This window comes from Balaenoptera ricei, chromosome X (genome assembly GCF_028023285.1).
Source record: "Balaenoptera ricei isolate mBalRic1 chromosome X, mBalRic1.hap2, whole genome shotgun sequence".
Classification (NCBI taxonomy): Eukaryota; Metazoa; Chordata; class Mammalia; order Artiodactyla; family Balaenopteridae; genus Balaenoptera; species Balaenoptera ricei.
The window spans coordinates 98,742,143-98,764,084 of record NC_082660.1 but is presented as its reverse complement, the minus strand read 5'-3'; the positions used below and the strand labels follow the sequence as shown (position 1 = coordinate 98,764,084).

At 38.7% G+C, this 21,942-nt stretch overlaps 1 protein-coding gene across 4 annotated transcripts; it reads right to left on the bottom strand.

Moving 5' to 3' along the window:
- Positions 1–365: 365 nt before the first annotated feature.
- NXT2 (nuclear transport factor 2 like export factor 2) lies at positions 366–6,772 on the bottom strand. Of its 4 annotated transcripts, XM_059910073.1 has the most exons (5): positions 6,525–6,772; positions 6,318–6,402; positions 5,260–5,346; positions 3,509–3,653; positions 366–2,614 (listed from the first exon to the last, which is right to left on the bottom strand). In XM_059910073.1, the coding sequence occupies exons 2-5, from the start codon at positions 6,330–6,332 to the stop codon at positions 2,433–2,435; spliced, it is 429 nt and encodes a 142-aa protein (XP_059766056.1). In that variant the 5' UTR covers positions 6,333–6,402; positions 6,525–6,772; the 3' UTR covers positions 366–2,432. The 4 variants fall into 4 exon arrangements, with proteins under 4 accessions (XP_059766056.1, XP_059766054.1, XP_059766057.1 ...); XM_059910071.1 differs by lacking the exon at positions 6,525–6,772 and having other exon boundaries at positions 6,318–6,485; XM_059910074.1 differs by lacking the exons at positions 6,318–6,402; positions 6,525–6,772 and adding an exon at positions 6,100–6,184.
- Between the last annotated feature and the right edge of the window lie 15,170 nt (positions 6,773–21,942).

Sequence of the window (21,942 nt, the reverse complement as noted above, 5' to 3'; positions counted from 1 at the left end):
CAAGTGTCTGTTGACATATTTTTAATGTAGAATTAAAGTTAATGGGACCATTTTTTTTTCTGAAAATGAACTTTTGGTTTCACTGCCTTCTGGATATAGTATTTTGGCTAGTTTTTCAAGGTTAAAATTTCCAACATTTTACCAAAAACGTCGCTGTTACTTCAAACAAACAGGTGATCTCAGAAATGTGAATATTTGGTAGGAAAAGAGGAAGAACGAGGTAGACTAGAGAAAAGACAAAGTCCAAGTTGTCAACCATTGTTTTCAACATTCTAACTTAAAATTTTTCTTAAAACGTTATATTGTAAAAAGGAACAACCAACTGTTCTGGAGCCTTAAAAAAATCAAGAGACCTTAAACCAGGCTTGAGAAAACTCTTACAGGGCAAATTTTATTTTAATTTTTTCAAGTTACAAAAATATGTCCATGTCAAAAATACAGTCTAGTCCATATAACAGTAGTTCCAGCCATTTAAAAGTTATATAGAGTTTGGAAAAAGCAATTAATTTACAAGTCTTAAAACAGTGAATTCATTAACAGTATACAACCACTCAATTCAGTTATTGCTTGTTATACGCAGCTTTTACTTGAAACTGTTCCTCTTAAGGGAAAGGACAACATTTGGGCAATCTGACTGTTGCTGCTAAAGCTGTGGTTTTAAAAAGCCAATACAAAATTAGAATAAACTTACTCTGAGTAGAATATAATGTGTAAGTTTTAGTCAGTACTAAAAGAGGGTAGGAAGGTGTGGTCTAAATTTTAGTTTCATCCCCTTCTCCTACTTAATTCTATTTTGCTAATATACCAGAAATGTAATGTGTAGTTTGAGACAAGAGTAAATGAATCACCAATTTTCAAATTAAATGACAAGGAACATTAACTTTGAGTTGCAATGTAGAAACAAAGCTGGCACACCTAGTGTAAAAACATGAAAACAATAAATTCAAGAAGGGAGAAACATTTAAAGCTTAACCAAAACCCAAAGCTAGATTTCTTTCTCTTTAGATGTTGAGACATAAAATAAATCAATTGGTTCTTTTGAAGTTTATGGGCTTATGAAGATCTGCTGTTCTCTGTTTTCTCTAAAAAGACAAAGTGTTAGACACATAACAGGAACATGTTTTATAACAGATCTATCTGCTCAATGCCATATGAAAGAATAAATCATGAGATTAAATAATTTTAACTTTAAGTAGTTAAAAGACCATGCAGTTGACAGTGTAAACACAGAGAACAAATCACTCACTTTGGGGGTGGGTAGTACATAGGAGACTTTTGGCCTGAAGTTTACATGGAAGACTTAGAAGTTAAGGGTCCCAAAGAGGGAGTAATGGCTTTGTTTCCAACTTTCCTGTCACACCCTGTTGCAGGGTCAGGCTTATTGCTGACATTTTACCCCCATAAATTCTTGAATAAACTGAGACATATACTAGTGATGAGTATGAGGTGAACTGGAAAAACCTTTAAAAATAATTCTTAGAACAAAAGTGGCCTTCATGACCATTTGGTTAGGATACTTATTACTTTAATGACTCAAATCCTAAAATTAGGCTACATTTTTAGGAGGTAGAAAACAAGTACCAAAAGTGTACCATTTGGCCACCCCGCCTTGCTTTTGGCCAACCTCGGATCTCTACACTTCTCACTACTCATTCTCCCATTAAAGCTCTTAGTACTACTACGATTCACTATCTAAAGTTACAGACCTAGAGCTGCCAAGAAAAAGCTTTCTTAAGAAGTTTTGCTTTTAAGCCACTGAGTGTTATCTAACACTCAGGTATCAATCGAGAACATTTTACGCCTCTCTAGTAGATTAATTCACTTAAGAAAACATGGCAACATAAAAAAAAAACACCTACATTACTTAACATAAAAAGACTACTGAACATCTCTACATGCCATTCTAGTATGTCAGAGTAGTTATGTAAACCTAAATTAGTAATGTGTTCACTGAACTGATTTGAAAAAGCCTCATATTTAAACTGCATTACCAGTGTTTACCAAAAATAGGTACATGCTGTACTACAAAATTAACCTAATAACAAAAGAAACACTCCACTTCCTCCCAGAGAGTTACATTATGCTGATATCCCATAGACAGTACTATAAAAGGAGTTCATTTTTGCAATACACTGGGCTCACAGTGAGTATATTAGTACAGAGACCATGGGTTTAATGTTACTGTAAGAATGTCATTAGTGAAACGTATATAAGGCATGTAGAAAACTAACATTAAAGCTCATTAAAGCTCTTAAGGGCAATGATCTAAACTGGCAGCTGCTAGAAAAGGTGCTGCTAGTAATAAAAAATATTAAAGAAATTTAGTTTCAGCACATACTAGTTTTTAGTGCTTCTACAATGCAATGAACTATTTCTTATAAGTTTCTACTGCTGGAACTAATGGACCAGAAGAGAATGGACTTTTGCCCCCTTTAACTACTAGCCCAATCTTGAAAACGGAAGCAGTCGCTTGCAATCTTCCACACGGTATTGTTAGGAGTAGACTGAGCGGTCAGCAGGAAGCTCTGGTTGAAGTAGTGTTGTCTGTTTCCATCAAACTTCACAGTTCCACTGGTCACCACGAGAACTGTAGTCTGGGCCTGAGTAGCTTGCTCTTCACCCACACAAAAAAAGAGAAGAGGTTGGATGCTCTCTCTAAGTAAGCAGATTTTCAGGTTTAAACTACACTGCCTAAAATTTAACACTAAAAAAAGTTTCATAAACTTTCTTTACTTTGCACATTATCTTGAGCATGTGCACCCAAAGCCAGAAAACTCAATAATCATTTCAAAGATACTAACATTATTTTCAGTCCAGAAAGATTTTGGGTGCTCTAAAGTTTAAAAATAAAAAGCTTATATCTAGAATAGGACCATTTGGTTGCTGTATTTATTAATATTTCATTGGGTTTCTAAAAGAGTTTTGTCGTATTTTGCTTCTTAAGCTTTCTTTTCAAGAACCATAAAGGAAAAAAATAATCACACTCAACTACTACTTAAGATGCTTAGGACCCCACCTAGAGGTTAATCTCAGAAACTGCATCAATCTACTACCTTGAATCAAATTCTGCCTTGCCCAAAGTCATCCTTTCACATAACAGAGTGAATTTCTGTGAAATTTTAATAGGTTGTAAGATAATAAAACACATTAATCAGAGATAAGGTATAATTTTTCTCTGGAGACATTTCAAGGTACAGAAGGCAACAATTTACTTAGGGAAAATAGTCGTTCCTCTCCATTAACAAAAATCATATTAAGGCTCAATTTGTCACATGACTTTTACTAAGCCATAATCACTCAATCCACCAAAACCTACTAGTGGTCCTCTGGAGAGAGATACATCTAAAGGAAGACCAAAAGTTTGATTTGACAGCTAAATTCTTCATATTTAATTTGCTCAAAAAAGTAATTATTTCTACCACTGAAAGTCGCTAGCTGCTTTTGGTGTTAAAGTTTACTGCTCACTAAAGGAAAACAAAGGAAGTATCTTAAAAGACCATGATCTTACCATGAACTGGCTGGCAATCTAGCATGTTGACCTGAAACTCACTAGAAGGCAATGTGTCAAAAAAATTAGCTAGGGCTTCCAGCCCTGTTACAACATTTCCATTCCATATTAAAGTGGCCTTGTCCAGATACAGCCTGGTCAGTGCCTAAAAAGAAAGAAAAAAGAAAAAAAAAAGGAAAGTTTTTTGTTTCTGGGTAAGTATTTTATAGAAATGGCTTGAAAGGTTACAGGTAGTATCTAAACATTTTTATTGTTCTTCCTCCATCTCTCCTTCCCTTGCCCCCTTCTCATGGGAAGACAGTGTCAACAAGGTATGTGCCTTATAACGTTGGCCTTAAATAGACATTATCCTGCTTTTAATAAACTAGGCAGCTAGCTAAATACTTTTTTTTCATATTTCACTTTAGCCACACTGAGAAAACTGTATCAAACTGGAAGAGAGTTTTTTTTTTAAGTTTTGCTCTCTGTATTAAAATAAATTAAATGATCACAGGTTTCAAGCCCATGCAGCCCCGAACTAGCTTTAATCTCCCTCCCTTTTCTAATTCTGTGAATTAACAAACTTGTCAATCAGGCCCTACCTGTACACTTCAATCGTAGTGTTTATATACATGTGAGTTACTTAATGTTTGAACCATTTAATGTTGTATGTGTTAGGAAGCATTCGTTCCTTTTACCACTATGGAAATAGCATATTTAGTTCAAAAGAATCAGGAGTACTTGCTAAAGCAGAGTCTTGGATAAGTCAAGTAAGTTAAAGCTCAAATAAGGCAGAATTCAAGAGTTAATGTTTTAGTCCCAGCAGTCAGTCACAGGAATTTAGTGTGTCACAGGACACATTTGCTTAGCTCTAAAATTTAACTTGGATTAAAGGGCCAACACACATCTGGACTCTGGAAATGAACTATGTTTCCTTTTTTTTTGGGGGGGGGCTACTTTGTCTTTGAAGGCACCAAGGCACAATAAACGTCCATTGTTACATCGCTTGCCCCTGTCCCTTGTCATCAAACGTCAGTATCAAGAACTTTTTAATCTTCTACCTCAACAAAATAGTTTTTAGAGATACTAACTTCTGTACCTACAGCGTAGACAAAGTTCTCTAAAACATAATCTTATTCCGATAAGAGACCTAGGCAAGACTCTCGAGCACATACTGAAATAGTTACTTAGAAGATATGGCTCAGGGATAAATCACAATGAAAAAAGCTGATGAAGTCAGAACTTGCTCTGCTGAAGACTAAAAGTATCCAAGCCATGCAGATTCTGTTTGTGAGTGCCAGCTACAGCTGTGTGCTTTAATTGAAAATTATCAATTAATATATGAATTTAAAGGGGCAAATCAGGGAACAGTCCCTGTAATGCAGACCCCCTTCACTAGCATTAATACTATTTTAACCATATTGGTTATACAATGGAAGGAAGAAAATGTAACATATTTCAGTAAATATACGTTGGGTCCCATGATAAGTGCAGTAGTTAAATTAATTCCCATTTACCACCCTAAAAATAAAATGAGGTTAAGAGAGGTTAGCAACTTGCCCAAGGTCACAGAGCTTGGCAAACACAAAGCTGGGGTATGATTCCAGAGTCCACATTTCCATAATGCCATACCAACCCTTCCTTAAGCAATGTGCTTTTAAAGAACAGAGCAATCACTTATGCAAGTCAGATGAATGGCTGGCTCAGGAAAAAAAAAAAAGAAGAAAGAAAGAACTGGTATTTAATAAAGAGTAGTAGTCTATAACACTCACCCGTCTTCTTTTGTCCATTGTCTCATAGTAAATATTGACAAATTCCTCAGCAGCTTTGCATGCCTGATCTACATAAGTTTTAAAATCCTACAAGAAAAATTTCATTAAAGTGTACATTACCACCCCTCCAACCCCTCACAAACACAAAATCACCAACAAAAGCTGATGATTTATTTCAATCACTTTGTAGCTCCATACACAGTCCACATTCTTCCACATAAATTTGGACATTTTTAAGGTTAGGGCTCAAGTTTCCAATTTTCATTATTTTTAAGGACGTTATCTTTAGAACATATTCATCCTTGATTAGTCAATTTCACTTTTTTTCTTACCTTAAATATAAATTTATAATCTTTGCTTGGCAACTGGTACTTTAGGCTTCCAGTATTTTACAAAACATTCACCTTAATAAAAATTATGCGGTCTTAACCTTAAAAAAAAAAAAAAAAGACGGGGCGGGGGGCGGGCGCGGATTGCCATTGAATAAATTAGGAAACAAGCGAGAAGTTATTCGAAAGTAGTTGAATGGGAAAAAAAGTTGGGTAAGTTCAATGAACTTGTTTGAAAAGCTAGGTACTTAGGAAACGTCCTCACATTACGTAAAAATTCACCGGCGTTTGTAAAGGATTTTAAAACCGAAGCAAAGAAATGCTGTTGCGGTTTTCTCCTTCAGGAAGATTAAGTACTTTCTTCCCCAGCCATTTACCAGCCCAGCCTATTACTTGAATTAAGAACTAGTTTCGTTTTCTGTCTCAGGCAACTGCAAGTTATTTAGATCGAGAAAAGATTACAAGCCATAAGCAACAGACCCCAACATTCCGGACTCTCGCTAGTTCCCACCTCAGGGTCCTTTCCAGGCTCGGAAAAGCGACTGCACGGCCCTGGAGGTGGGGGTTCGGGGGGATTGTAGGGGCTGCAGAGAGCGGGCCCCGCCCCCGGCGCCTGGCGGGCCGGACCCTGATTCGCCGCTTGCCCACGTGACCAGCAGCCAGCCCGCCCCAGAACCCCTCCCCTCAGCCGCCCGCGGCCGGGCACCCTGCCGCGGCCGGGGCACTCACCATGGGCATGGCCATCGGGCAGCAGAAAAAAGGCTTTTCCGGCACTGACGACTTCGCTACGCTCTGTCGCGCCCTGCTCCCTTGGCTGCGGGATGATCAAATAGTTAGGAAGACAGAGAAACCCGCCAAACCCACAGAATTCTCTGCCCGCCCATTCTCTCCCGGAAGCAACTCGGTCCGCTGTTAAAAGCACCCCGATGTACCAACCTTAAGTCCAATTCTCTTCAGTTCCGACCGTACCCTCCCATCCGCCTTACGTATTCACTCATTTGATATTCATTAACTTAGTTTGGAAGAAAAAAACACTCCGCTTTTGTAGCTGGACAATTTTAACAAAAGCATCCATTTCTCCAACGTGCCCAAGGACTGCAAAAAAAGACCTATTTAAGGCGTCCAGTGGGGAGACTTCTTTGCTCCAGGAGGTGGGGCCAGCGAGGAACGCTAGGAGACCTGCCTGACCTGTAGCTAACCGGAAAAAAAGGGTGGAGCTTGGGGGAAAGCGTGCAACCGTACTGCGCATGACTGGCAGACAAACGGCTTACAGTCCTGGAAACTTCTGGAAAAATCTTCACCGAATTAAACCCCAGCATCTCAGTAGTAGTCCTAAAATCATTCACTATTTTGATTTGGCACTATTCTGTGGAAAAGGTTCGTTTAGTTCTATTCTGAAAGGTCTTGCAGACCTCAAATGAAGATTAGTCTCTAGGGCCATTCACCACCTTCCACGACGCACCCTCGAAAGATATTTAAAACTTTACCGAGTGGTGACCGCAAGCAAGGTACTTTTCTAAGCATTTGAACCCCGTCCCGTATTCACTTCTTACAATAACGCTATGAGGTAATCATCTCTGTTATACAGTTAAGACACAGAGTGATTAAGTAACCTGCTGAGGGTCACAAACTAACTGGGATTCAAGCTCAAGCAATTTAACTACCGCTACAACCGGACGCCACTCCCCAGCGTCCTTCAAAACCGCTCATCTCAAAGTCCCCAACAAATCCCATATCTCGAGGGCTTTATTACCCGTGGCTGGTGTGTGGCTCCTCAGAAACATGATCACTCCTTTCCTGGAGTCCTCCTCTGTCTTCTTGAGGCTGGTCCCTCATGAATTTTCTCATACTTGAAACTGAAGTTTCTCCGGCCTCTCCTCCGCTTCGTCCGGTTCTAACGGCCGCAACTTCCCAGCATGCCCTACGTGCCGCTCTGCGCCCCTTTTACTTGCGTCACTTCCGGTGGTGTCTCCCGCTTAAAACCTCACTCCTCTGAGGCGGTCTCAGTCGCTACTTGTTTGCTACTGAGTTTCAATACATCGCCGGCACCGCCCTCCACCTCTTCTCTGGGCTCCAATTCAAAGTATTGAATTTCCCTAAGCCTGAACACTGGAACGCACTACAGGCTTCTCAAACTCGGGGAGTCCAAAATTTAAACGCATTATTTCCCCTGCACTTCCAATCTTCTGTATTCTTTCAGCCATCTATGCTTGAATTCTTGGAATATTTTTTTTGGTGTCTTCCCCCCACATCATCATAATTCATTCCTTCATTCAACAAAGATTTATTGAAAGCATACTATGGGCCAGGCATTGTGCAAGGTTCTGGATATACAGTGGTGAGCAAAATAGACAGGATCTATACCCTCATGAAGCTCACAATGTAATTGGGAGTCATAGACAATAAACAAAACAGTGAATTACAGAGGAGTTCCAAGCAACTTGCCCAATTCTGCCCATTCTTTAAAGAAATTCTCTCTCTCACTCCCCTCTTTCTCTCTCTCCTCTATACACAAACTTTGACTTTGATTGCTCTATTCTCATTTTTCCAAAATTCTCCTAATCTTCTAAATACCTATCTTGGTCTGGTCTCAGTTTACCCTTCCAGACTTCTCTCCCATTATTCACCAACACTGGCAAAGTTAATTGCTGTTAAACTACTGTTTACCAAAAGTGACTCATGTTTACTGCTTTATAGGTGATTGCCTTTCTTGATTGAGAGCTTAGAATGTGTCTGGATTTATTATGATTTCATTCAATCCTCACAGCCCCTGGAGAGGGAAATATTATCTACATTTTTAAGAATTTAAACTGAAGTTCACAGAGGTTAAGTAAGTTGGCCAAGATGACGCAGCTAGTGGAGCTGGGATTTTAACTCACAACTGTCTGATCCCGGAATCTTTGTTCTTAGACACTTTGCTATTCATGCATTTGCTTATACTATGCTTATTTTGGAATGTTTATTCCTTCCATTTACAACTGCCTTTCAGGAACCAGGGCAGGTACAGCCTCCTCCATGAAGCCTTCCCTCATTTCATGTCCCCAGAACCCCAGAAGATGTGACCTGTCCTTTGGCTATGAGGAGTGGCTATTGGTGTGGGGCAATAGTGCTGGGGACTAGAGGAGCGTTGGTAGTACTGAAAAGGGACAACTGAGCTAGAGGTAAAGGGAAGGCTTAGAGTTTTGCACTGAATGTTTGCACAGAATTTTGTGCACTTTTATCGATGTGCTACAAGGATGGGAGGTTGGGTAAACTGATAACATGAAACCAAGCAGGACTCTGAGGGGCTTTCCTGGGGACAGAACATCCTATGTCTCCTGCCTCTTGTTTGTAGAAAAGCTTTAGCATCCTAGGCCTTCCCTGAGTTATTTTTTAAAAAATATTTATTTATTTATTTATTTATTTGGCCGCATCAGGTCTTAGTTGCAGCACGTGGGCTTCTCTCTAGTTGTGGCATGTAGGTTTTCTCACTCTAGTTGTGGTGTGTGGGCTCCAGGGCACGTGGGCTCTGTAGTTGTGGTACATGGGCTCCAGAGCGCATGGGCTCTGTAGTCTGCGGCAGGCAGGCTCTCTCGTTGAGGTGTGCGAGCTCACTCTTTGTGGCGCATGGGCTTAGTTGCCCTGCAGCATGTGGGATCTTAGTTCCCCGACCAGGGATCGAATCTGCGTCCCCTGCATTGGAAGGCGGATTCTTTACCACTGGACCACCAGGGAAGTCCCCCTTCCCTGTGTTCTAAAGAGCAAATTTAATCAGAGAAGTAAAGAAACAAAGGAAAACAGTCAAATAAGACAAAATAGTAAGAATGTAGCCATAAAACAAAGTCAAAGACCTTTAGTTCCCCCTTAGGGGCTATAGATAATATCCTGAGTTGTTTTGCAGATACTAAAACCCCCATCAGGTAGAAGAAGTTAACTGCTGACCACCAACATGTAGACCCCAGACCAGTTGGAACCAGAAGTTTGATGATGTTGGTGTTGACTTCCAAAACACCACCGAGTTACCTCACCACCAACCAATCAGAAGAACGTCCATGAGATGATCAGGCACCCTGAGACCCTCTCCCTGACCTTGCCTTTAAAAACCCTTCCCTGAAAGCTATCGGGCAGTTCAGGTCTTTTGAGCATGAGCTACCCATTCCTGCTTGACCCTGCAGTAAACACTGTACTTTCATTCACCACAACCTGGTGTCAGTAGATTGACTTTGCTGCATGTCAGGCAAATGGACCCATGTTTGGTTTGGTAACAAACACAAAACGCACTGTTGGGCTCTGGTTGGTCAGAGCAATGAATTTAAACCATATGAAAACTATGTTTGGGGGGACAAATGGGAACCAGGTGAATAAGACACAGAATTGGTCTTCACTAAATAACTGCACATGTGCAAAAAGTGGGGAGAGTGATTAGGAAAGGTGTGAAAGGGCTTTTCTTGGAACATAGAATGGCATCTTGGTTAAGTAAATTGTTGTTGGCACCAGTTGGGTTTAGATCCTGGCCATGCCACTGAGCAGCTCTGTGACCTTGGCCAAATTACTTAACCTCAGTCTCCCAATCTATAAAATGGAAATAATAATATTAATACATATTTCATAACATTGTTGTGAGAATTAGATGAGTCAGTGCCTGGTGTACAGTCCCTGCTTGAGGAATATTATTTTCCTACCCACGGCAGAGATCATGCAGCCAGCCCCCTATTTGAGAGTACGGAGTTGGGACAGATTAGATACATTTTGGTGTGTTGAGAGGCATCAGTACAGTTCAGGAGATGGTTGGGGGGTCTGGAATAGCAGACTGTAGGAGCAATAAATTGGGTTGATTAGGATGGCTGTGGCTATTCTGTACAGCCATTTCTCCTGGTCAAGTGTAGACCTAATGGAAATAAACCTCTTTGGAGTTACCAATATCCCTATCTCAACCTTCGCCTTGCTCTTGACTTGAGAAGGACTAGTCTAGACCAATCAGGGAAGTGATCTGAGCAGTCAGTCTCTTCTTGTCAGGTCTCTAACTGGCAACCAGACTGTTCACATTAAGTCTCCTGCTCTACCGACTAAGTTAGCCAGGTACCTTTGGCCTGTTCACATTAAATAGTGCTTTTAAAAACAACTTTATCGAGATACAATGCATATCGACCATTTAAGGTGTAGAATTTGGTGGCTTTTAGTATATTCACAGAATTGTACAAGCATTGCCATGAAATTTTAGAACACTTTCAATGCCCTGAAAAGAAATCACTTTCCCATTAGCAGTCATTTCCCATTCCTCTTTCACCCTAGCTCCTGGCACCACCAATGTACTTTTTACTTCAATAGATTTGCCTATTCTGGACATTTCGTATAAATGGAATCATACAATATTTGGTTCTTTGTGTCTCAGCATAATGTTTTCAAAGTTCATCCATGTTGTAGCATGTATCAGTACTCTATTCCTTTTTTTTTTAACATCTTTATTGGAGTATAATTGCTTTACAATGGTGTGTTAGTTTCTGCTTTATAACAAAGTGAATCAGTTATACATATACATATGTTCCCATATCTCTTCCCTCTTGCATCTCCCTCCCTCCCACCCTCCCCATCCCACCCCTCTAGGTGGTCACAAAGCACAAAGCTGATCTCCCTGTGCTATGCGGTTGCTTCTCACTAGCTATCTATTTTACGTTTGGTAGTGTATATCTGTCCATGCCATTCCTTTTAATTGCAGAATAATATTCCACTGTTTGGCTATAACACATTTTATTTATTCATTAATCCGTTAGTGGGCATTTGGGTGGTTTCCATTTTTTGGATATTATGAATAATTCTTCCATAAACATTTTGTGTGGACATGTTTTCAATTCTCTTGGGTATATACCTAGGAGTGGACTTTCTGGATCATATTGTAATTTATATGTTAGAAAACTAAATTCAACTGAGTAAAATTTTGAAGATCTTGCTGTCTTTATTCAATTCATGAATTGTGCAGCATCCAATCTAGCAGATAGAAACAAATTCCGAAGAGCTATATGAAATGAAAGACTTTTATAGTCGGAAGGGAGCAGGAATAAGGAAGTTATACTAGGCCGAAAAACGAGTTGGTTATTGCAAGGTTACTTTCCTTTAGGGGATGGTAGAGGTCTATCAGGCAGATTACCTAACTAGTGATGATCAAGTGATTCTTGATTGATTGGTATAATATTCCATTTTTGGGAGAGCCCAAACTGTAATTAAGTCTTGGTCTGGTGACATGAGGCTTAACATAAGCAACTCCATTTTGGTCCTGTTGTCTCATTTTTAAACATATGTTTAACGTTTTAAGGAACTGCCAGATTGTTTTCCACAGTGGCTGAATCATTTTACAATCCCGCCAGCAACTCATGAGGGTTCCAATTTCTCCACATCCTCACCAACACTTGTTATTGTCTATCTTTTTAATTATAGACATCCTAGTGAGTTCGAAGTGGTATCTCACTGTGGTTTTGATTTGCATCTCCCTGACGCCTAATGATGTTGAGCATCTTTTCATGAGCTTATTGGTCATTAGTATATCTTCTTTGGAATCTGTACATTCAGATCCTTTGTCTATTTTAAAAATTAGGTTATTTGTCTTTTTATTATTGACTTTTAAATATCTTTATGTATTCTAGATACAAGTCCCTGATCATATATACGATTTGCAAGTATTTTTTTCTCATTCTGTGGATTATCTTTTCACTACTGTGGAGCTGTAGAGAGGGGTATGGGAATAGGTGAGTAGGTCAAGTTATAACACTACAAACCCTGCTGTCTTTATGGATGTTCAGCAGGTTTTCTTGAATAAGTATTCCTCAGATATTGCAAGTGTTTGCTTAATTTCTAGAGTTCTGAAAAATTAATTTTGACAATTTTTGCTAGTGTTTTTATTGCTTTTATGGAGGGGTGGACTTACAGAGGTCTTCACTCTGCCATTCCAGAAACCCTGCCTAGATAGCCCTTATGCGTATCTTTTTGAAGACATTAATAATAAATAATAAATAAATAAATAATAAAAAGTCTGCCTTTATTTATATATTTATATTCTTTACAAGATGTTAAGTTCCTGTGGCTAACCTTATGTGTTTTTCATACATTAAACACTCACTCAGGGCTTCCCTGGTGGCACAGTGGTTGAGAGTCTGCCTGCTAATGCAGAGGACGTGGGTTCGAGCCCTGGTCTGGGAAGATCCCACATGCCACGGAGCAACTAGGCCCGTGAGCCACAACTGCTGAGCCTGCGTGTCTGGAGCCTGTTCTCCGCAACAAGAGAGGCCGCGATAGTGAGAGGCCCGTGCACCGCAATGAAGAGTGGCCCCCGCTTGCCACAACTAGAGAAAGCCCTCGCACAGAAACGAAGACCCAACACAGCCAAAATAAATAAATAAATAAATAAATAAACCTTATTAAAAAAAAAAAAACACTCACTCATACCACTGGTATTGAGTAAAAACCTTCCATGTAGTAGGTGGTAAAAAGTGAATGACCAAATGAAATTTCATCCTTTTTTATCCCCATTCTGAATCCATTCTGAAGGAAGTGAAGATGTGACCTAATTTCTTATAAAGGGAACTTTTTCTTCCTGTCATGATAGAAGTGAGAGAATAATCCATTTTCACCTCATTACTTTTCAGTTGCCTCCTTTATGAGATAGTCACAAGTCTTATCTTCAGGAGAGAACAAGTCTTTCAACTCTGCTGAAAACTTCTTTTTCTTCAAGTCATTATTTTCAGAAGCAAAACGTACAATAAGGCTTTTGTATTGGTTGAGCTCTCAGGTTTTGGGAAGTCCCACTATCATTCTGGTTCAATCAGTCTGAAAATTTCTTAGAAAAATGTGAATTATCATTGTCAAGACATCATAATGTAAGCTTCAGACAGGGGCATACGTTTAATTAACAAGATGAGAAACTAAGATCTGCAAGTTTTCTTATCTTACTTGGCTCTATCTGAGAAGTGTCCTTCATACTAAACACCTATGTTTTTTTTCTTACCTTCTCCCTCCCATCTAGTTCCAACATTTTTTCTGCTCCCATGTATTCAGTAAAAATAAACAAAACAAAAAGTTCTCCCCCTGCCGCAGAAAAAAGGAAAGGAAAGAAAATGTTGCTAGGGGCTTAATGTAGTCACTCAATTTTTCTCTATTCTTTTTACCTTAAGTATATGTTTTCCTGATATCAACATAGATCTACAAAAATTTTTGTTAGTATTTGCTTGACAAAACTTTTTCTCATCATTTTCTTTTCAACCTTTTGAGTCCTTATGTTGAGGTGTGTCTTTTGTAAATTGCATATAGCTGGATTTTTTTCTTTTGGCTTGATAATCTGTCTTTTAAAATGATGTATAATTTACCTACAGTAATGTTCATGAAGTTTAAGTGTACTGCTTAATGGATTTTACAAAAGTATCCGCCCATATAACTAACCACTAGCTACATAAAAACAGAATATTTCCAGTGTCCCAGAAGGCTCCTTTCTGTCCCCTCTCAGTCAATATTCCCCAAAGGTAACCACTGTAATGACTTTCATGATTATAGATCATTTTTTCAGTTATTTAACTTCATATAAATTGATTTATATAGCATGTACTCTTTAACATCTGGCTTCTTTCACTCAACATTAATGTGAGAGCATCCAAGTTCTTGCATTTTAGCAGTAGTTCATTCGTTATTTATAACAACTTCAAAATGGAAACAACACAAATGTCAATCAATGGGAGAATGGACAAGTAAACTGATCTGAGGGGAAAAGAGTTCAGTATTTCATCATTAAATAATACGTTAGCTTTTTAAAAATGCCCCTGATTTAGAGAAGTCCCTTTCTATTCCTAGTTTGGTGTGCATGGTTTTTTTTCTTAAAATAATGATCAGGTGTTGAGTTTTATCAAATACCTGTCCTGCAAGTATTGGTAGCTTTCTCCTTTATTCAGTCAATATAATAAATTGCATTGGTTGACTTTCAAATACTTAAGCAAGATTCATTATTGAGATACACCTCACTTAGTCATGATTCATTTCATACATTGCTGGATTCCTTTTGTTAATATTTTGTTTAGGATTTTTGCATCTATCTTCATGACAGATATTGGCCTGCATTTTTCCTTTCTTGTTGTATCCTTGTTAGGTTTTGGTATCAGTGTTCTGCTGGCCTCATTAAATACAACTGCTTTGGCTTTCTCTTTTGGTGTTTGCATTGTATATATTCCCACCCTTTTTACTTTTAACTTTTCTTTATCTGTTATTTAATCTGAGTCTCTTTTAAGCAGCATGTAGTTGCATTTTTTCTATAAAAGAAAAAGCAGTCTGATAATCTTTGTATTTTAATTGAAGTGTTTAGTCTATTTACATTTAAAGTAATTATTGAAGATAGTTGGGCTTATAGCTACCATCATACTATTTGTTTTTTATTTGTCCTATCCTTTTTTTTTTAAATTTAATTTTATTTATTTATTTATTTTTGGCTGTGTTGGGTCTTCGTTTCTGTGCGAGGGCTTTCTCTAGTTGTGGCAAGTGGGGGCCGCTCCTCATCGTGGTGCACGGGCCTCTCACTGTCGCGGCCTCTCTTGTTGCGGAGCACAGGCTCCAGACGAGCAGGCTCAGTAGTTGTGGCTCACGGGCCCAGTTGCTCCGCGGCATGTGGGATCTTCCCAGACCAGGGCTCGAACCCGTGTCCCCTGCACTGGCAGGCAGATTCTCAACCACTGTGCCACCAGGGAAGCCCCTGTTCTATCTATTCTTTATTTAGTTTTTCTTTCTTGCCTTTTTATTATTAAAATATTTTTATTACCCTATTTTATCCTTTATTACTTTTTAGTTGTATATTCTTTTATAATTCCTTTCGTGGTTACCCTGCAGGTTATAATGTGCATCCTTGACTTATTCCAGTCCATCTTAAATTAGTATTTTTACCATCTGCTGAACATGTAAGAACCATATAACAGTTTCACTCCATTTATTGACCTCTCATCCTTTGTGCTATCTTTGTTATATATTTCATTTCTATGTATGTAAAAACCCTATGTGAGTTAATTTTTACGTTATGTATATTTTATCACAATACAAAACTCCCTACAGGACATTATTATCATTGTTTTAAACAGTTCGTGCTCTTTGCACCTTCCTGAAGTTTCATGCTTCCATCTGTGATCATTTTCGTTCCACCTGAAGTGTCTCCTTTCATATTTCTTGTAGTGTGCATCTGCTGGCAAAAAATCAACTTTTATTTGAAAATCTCTCTTTTTTATTGAGGTGAAATTCTTTTAACATAAAATTAACCATTTAAAAGTGAGCAGTATGGTCACTAGTGTTAACAATACTGTATTATATTCTTAAAAGTTGCTATGAGAGGAGAGCTTTAATGTTTTCACCACCAGCACCACCACAACAAAATACTAATTACATGAAGTAAAGGATGTGTTAGCTAACCTTATTGTGGTAAACATTTCACAATATACACCTGTATCGAGTCATCACATTGTACACTGTAAACTTATGCAGTGTAATATGTCAATATATCTCAATAAAGCTGAGGGGAAAAGTGAACAATTCAGTGGCGTTTAGTATATTCACGATGTTGTGCAACCACCACTTCTATCAGATTTCAAAACATTTTCATCACTCCCAAAAGAAACCTTGTACCCATTAAGTAGTTACTCCTAATTTCCCCCTGTTCCCAGCCCCAAGTAACCACCAATCTGCTTTCTGTCTCTATGGATTTACCTATTCTGGATATTTCGTATAAATAAAATCATATAATATTATACAAGACTTTTTGTGTCTGACTTCTTTCACTCAGTATAATGTTTCTGAGGTTCATCCATGTTGTAGCTCTGCTTTTGCTGCATCCCATAAGTTTTGGTATGTTTTGTTTCAACCATATGTGCATCCCGTATTTAAGGAGTGTAGCATATAAGGTCCTGCTTGTATTGTTTGCTTGTCAACATCTCCAAGCACTTTTAAAAATATGTATTTTGTGTAATTTTTATAATTATTTCCATTGGGAAAGTTAGTCTGCTAAAAGCTACTCCCTTACTGCTGTAATTGGAAGTCTTTTTTCCCATCCAGCTTTTGACTTCAACTGAAGAGGTTAGTCTATTATGTTCATTATGGCTACTGATATATTTGGATTTAATTATACATCCTAACCTCTTACCTTGATATTTCTCATTGTCCTGCTACTCTTGTTTCTCTTCCACTACCTTACTTCTTGCTTCCATTTGGATTGATATTTTAAAATGTGTCTGTTTATCTCAACTACTTTTTCTTTTTCTATTTGGAAGTTTTGTGCTATGTTTTTATTCTTTTAGTGGTTACCTAGAAATGTTAACAAGCATATTTAATAAAGTTTAAAGTAAATCAATGTATTTTCCATTCTCCCAAACAATGCAAGGACCACAGAACACTTTAACTCAGATTGCCCTGTTCTGACTTATAGGTATTTATTGACCAGAGTTTTTGTTCTATATTTTGACCCTATAAATTAGACATTATTATTGTTTCATGCATTCAATGTTTATTTTGGCTTACTCATATATTTACCACTTTCTAAATTTATTAGATCAAAGGGAAGGAAATGTAAGTTTGGTCAAGGCAAATACATTGACAGAGGTGTACTCTCCCAGGATTCAGGATTGAATGTGATGGGACTCAAGTACTTGAGACTGACACACAATGGGAGAAAGGAGGACTATTTTTGGAACCCAGATGATTCACTGAGTTTTTATTACACTCCTTTGCCCAATTATATTGGACAAATGGAAACTGAAGCAACCCAATAATATAGATAATACCATAACGAACTCATATCCTATAGACAAAAAGAACTTGGTTTTCCCATGAATTTAAGAACCTGGTCTAGCCTGGATGCTGGCAGAGGGAAAGGGGAATATAGAATGGGTGGTGGAAGAAGGCAGCTTTGATTATTACCTTAAGCAAACTACAAAAAACAGAGATTGCAGCTGCTATGTTTTATGTTACTTTTTTTAACCCTATTTTGATCCCCACTACCTTATGTGAAGAGCAGTAGTGGTGACCATTGTTTTAGGTTTCAGGTGGAAATTTGACTGGATTCACATCACCCTGTGGTCATACAGTAGCTGGTGGGACTTTGTCTGATCCTGTGCTTGTGAAACAAAATCTTCACCTAGATGAAGGATGATGAGTGGATACTGGGGGGCATGAGGAGTGGACTATGTTGGATAGCTTCCACTTGCTCCTCCAGATCCACTCCTCTACTTTTCTTCACTCTGCTCTAATCCCTGGGAGGCTGACCTTTATGGATTACATCAACAGGATCCCTGTCCTTTAGTTAATTTCTAGTTAGATATGTCCATTGGAAGTCCATGGCAGGATACCATAAAGAGATGGAGGAGTGAGGTTAGGCTATTTATTACTCCCAGCTCCTTCATGTAGGATCACCTAGAGCTGGTTCTTTCAATCTACCAAAGGTCACAATTCTTTTCAGAGTGGTCCTTCTACATGAATCTTTTTGAGTTCTGGTAATCACTTCCCTCATTCCTTCCAACCTAGGGGTTTTAACAGCTCCAACATATAATGTTATCCCTTGTGGTTTTGCTACACCCTTGCCTATATCTTTGTAAACAATCCCTTTATTAAACCCTCCTTGAATTTTCCTATTTTGAATGTGTCATCCATTTCGTATTGGGACCCTAATATGTCCCTTCTCCTTGTTTCCTCCCTCTCTCTGTCTTGTCCTTTCCTTCTCCAATTCCCTTAATTGTAGATATTTACTATAATTTCAGCTATTTCCTGTAAGCAGATGACACCCAAATCTACAGCTCAGTGTCATCCAGGCCTCAATCTCAAAGTCATATCTGACTCACAACTCTGTCCCACTCCTACCTCCACTGCTACCAAATCAGTTGCTGTTACATCTATTTTACCTCTTAAATGTTTCTTCCATCCACTCTCCCCTCCCTAGTCTCCTGGCTATTATAGTGTGCAGCATGGTGACGAAGAGCATGGACATTGGCCTCAGTCAGACCTGGGTTTGAATTCTATATCTGCCACTTTCCTGGATGAGTTCATTCCCTCATTCAGTAAATATTTACTTTGTGCCAGGTACTGTTCTAGACCCTAGGGATTCAGCAATGAACAAGACTAACTCCTGCTTTCCTGAAGCTTACATTCCAGTGGGGGAGGCAGATTATAAATACATGAACAAAACAATAAAAAAAAATAATTTCAGATTGTACCCTGATGAAAACAAAACAGGGTAATGGAAAATAAGTGTCATAGGAGGAAGAAATCTTAGAGTCATAAGGGAAGTGTGGCTAGAAAAGAGAAGAGGCTCTTGGACTAAGCTCTGGGGCATGCCAAGATTTGGAGGTTTGCAAAAAGAAGAGCAAATGTGTTTATGGTCTTTACTAAATGCCAGGCATTGTCCTAAGTGCATTATGTACAGTAATCCATTCAATCCTTGCCAGAACCCTAGAGGGTATCATTTTGATCTCACCATCATTTTACTAAAAAGCAAAAAAAAAAAAAGGCCATGAAGAACCTAGTGGCAAGACGGGAATAAAGACACAGACCTACTAGAGAATGGACTTGAGGATATGGGGAGGGGGTGGGGTGAGATGTGACAGGATAAGAGAGTGTCATGGACATATATACACTACCAAATGTAAAATAGATAACTAGTGGGAAGCAGCCGCATAGCACAGGGAGATCAGCTCGGTGCTTTGTGACCACCTAGAGGGGTGGGATGGGGAGGGTGGGAGGGAGGGAGATGCATGAGGGAAGAGAAATGGGAACATATTGTATATGTATAACTGATTCACTTTGTTATAAAGCAGAAGCTAACACACCATTGTAAGGCAATTATACTTCAATAAAGATGTTTAAAAAAAAATTAACTTTTTATTGAGGTATAATTGACGTGCAACTTTCTGTTAGTTTCAGGTGTACAACAAAATGATATGATATTTGTATATATTGAGAAATGATCACCACAATAATTCTAGTTAACATCCATCACCTCATATAGTTACATAATTTTTTTTCTTGTATTGAGAACTTTTAAGCTTTACTCTCCAGAGTGAAGTAAGTCAGAAAGAGAAAAACAAATACCATATGCTAACACATATATATGGAATCTAAAAAAAAAAAGAAAAAAGGTCATGAAGAACCTAGGGGCAAGACGGGAATAAAGACACAGACCTACTAGAGAATGGACTTGAGGATACAGGGAGGGGGAAGGGTAAGCTGGGCGAGAGAGTGGCATGGACATATATACACTACCAAACGTAAAATAGATAGCTAGTGGGAAGCAGCCGCATAGCACAGGGAGATCAGCTAGGTGCTTTGTGACCACCCAGAGGGGTGGGATAGGGAGGGTGGGAGGGAGGGAGATGCAAGAGGGAAGAGATATGGGGACATATGTATATGTATAACTGATTCACTTTGTTATAAAGCAGAAACTAACACACCATTGTAAAGCAATTATACTCCAATAAAGATCTTAAAAAAAAAAAAAAAAGGAGCTTACAAAATTGTGTGTGTGGTTTGATTGTGATTTTTAGAAAAAAATACAGTATTCATTAAAACCAAAATTTTTCTGATTTTTACTGTTCTGCATTTTCTAAAATATGTTTACAAGTCATGCAACACTTTAATTAAAAAAAAAAAAATTGAGGAGTTTGAGAATACTTGTATAATAGTGACATCCTGTGGCTATGTGTGGGTTCATTAGTCTCAGCTTTAATTTCAGTTTGGGACCTGGCTACTAGAGGGCAGCACTGGGCTTCCTTCTGGTCAAGATTTCTGGGCTGAATGTGGCCGAAAACTAGGTCAGGAGTCTACCCTTCCTCTCAAAACTGGAGAAAAATAAACCCATTTATAATGTCATTTTTGGCAATTGTACTTAAATATAGTTTAATGTAATTTTATCATATTTAAAAATATTATTCTGGGAAGGGTCTGTAAGCTTCACAAAATTGCCAGGAGTCCACAGCAAGAAAAAGGTCACTACTGCCTTTATCTGGCATATTCCAGACAGGCCGCTGCACCAGCTGGGTCCTGGAGAGAAGACCACAAGAAGCGGAGCTGCCACTGACTCATAAAGAAACAGATAGATGGATAAATAAATAGATAAATGAAACACCCTCTAATAGCTTCTCTGTATCCTGGAGCAATATAGCAAAGTTATTAAGCTCCCAGCCCTGGAGACATGCTACCTGAATTTGAGGCCTGACTCCACCATTTCCTAGCTATGTGATCTTGGCCAAGTCACATAACTTCTCTGGACTTATCTTTTTCTCCATCTCTGAAGTGAGGATAAGAATTGTCTCCCACATCTTAGGGTTCTGAGAGAAATAAATGAAATAATACACTTATAGTGTTAGTTGGGGGGTGCTTAATAAGTGGTAATTATTATATTGCCTGCTACCCAAAGCTAGCCTTCCTTTAAGAACCAATATGTATCTTGTTGAGCATCATAAGCAGAGAGAACTTTGTTATTGCTACTGAATTCACAAAAGAACTTTCAGTGGGTTAGGGTTTATATGAAACATTTAAAGAGAGGTGGAAAATTGCACTTCAGAGCTTGCACTGGAATCAGGCAGATCTGGCTTTGAATCTGGCTTAAGCCTGCAAGGTACCTGCTCTGTCTAAGCCTGATTTGTCAAAGATGGAGAAAATAATATTACATGCGTCATAGAGTTTTTGTGATGACTGAAACGAGAGAGTGCCTTTCATGCTTGTAGCACAGTGACTGGCATGTAGAGCTCACAGCAATTGTTAAATTTTATTTTCCTCCTCATCTTCAGCAGGGTTATATGTGACATGGCAGCCCTTGTGGCAAAATGTGGACGTTTGTCTAACATCCTTTCTTGTAGTTTTCCTCTCCCACTCTCTGTCATCTTCCCCCACCTCCCTTGTTCCCTAGGTTCTCACGTGACTTCCTGACTGCAAGGAGCTACTTGTCCAAGCCTTGTTCTGGATGATTAACTAGGAACACACCATTCTGGACCTATTTTTATAGCCCAGGCCCCAGCCCCACAGAATTATTCATCCTGTGCCTCAGTCTCAAAAAGAATACATAGATCCCAGGCTAATGTCATGGAAATCCTTTCCCACTTTCCCATGATGTATATAATTGGGGGTTTCCTGTAGTGTTTAGTAGTAAAAAAAAAAAAAAAATTAAATATTAAAGGGCTGTGTTTCTGTCTTTGCAGCTAAAGTTAAGAGGGAACCTGGACACATGTGTCTGGCTTCACAATCAGTCTTGTGGGGAGAGAGGGTGCCATTTTGGATCCTTGTTCCATGGCTCCTTAGGAAGTAAAGATCATCCAGAGATGCTTGAATTCTATAAATTGTTAGGCTTCGATATAGGGAGCATAGAATGGGAACTGATATA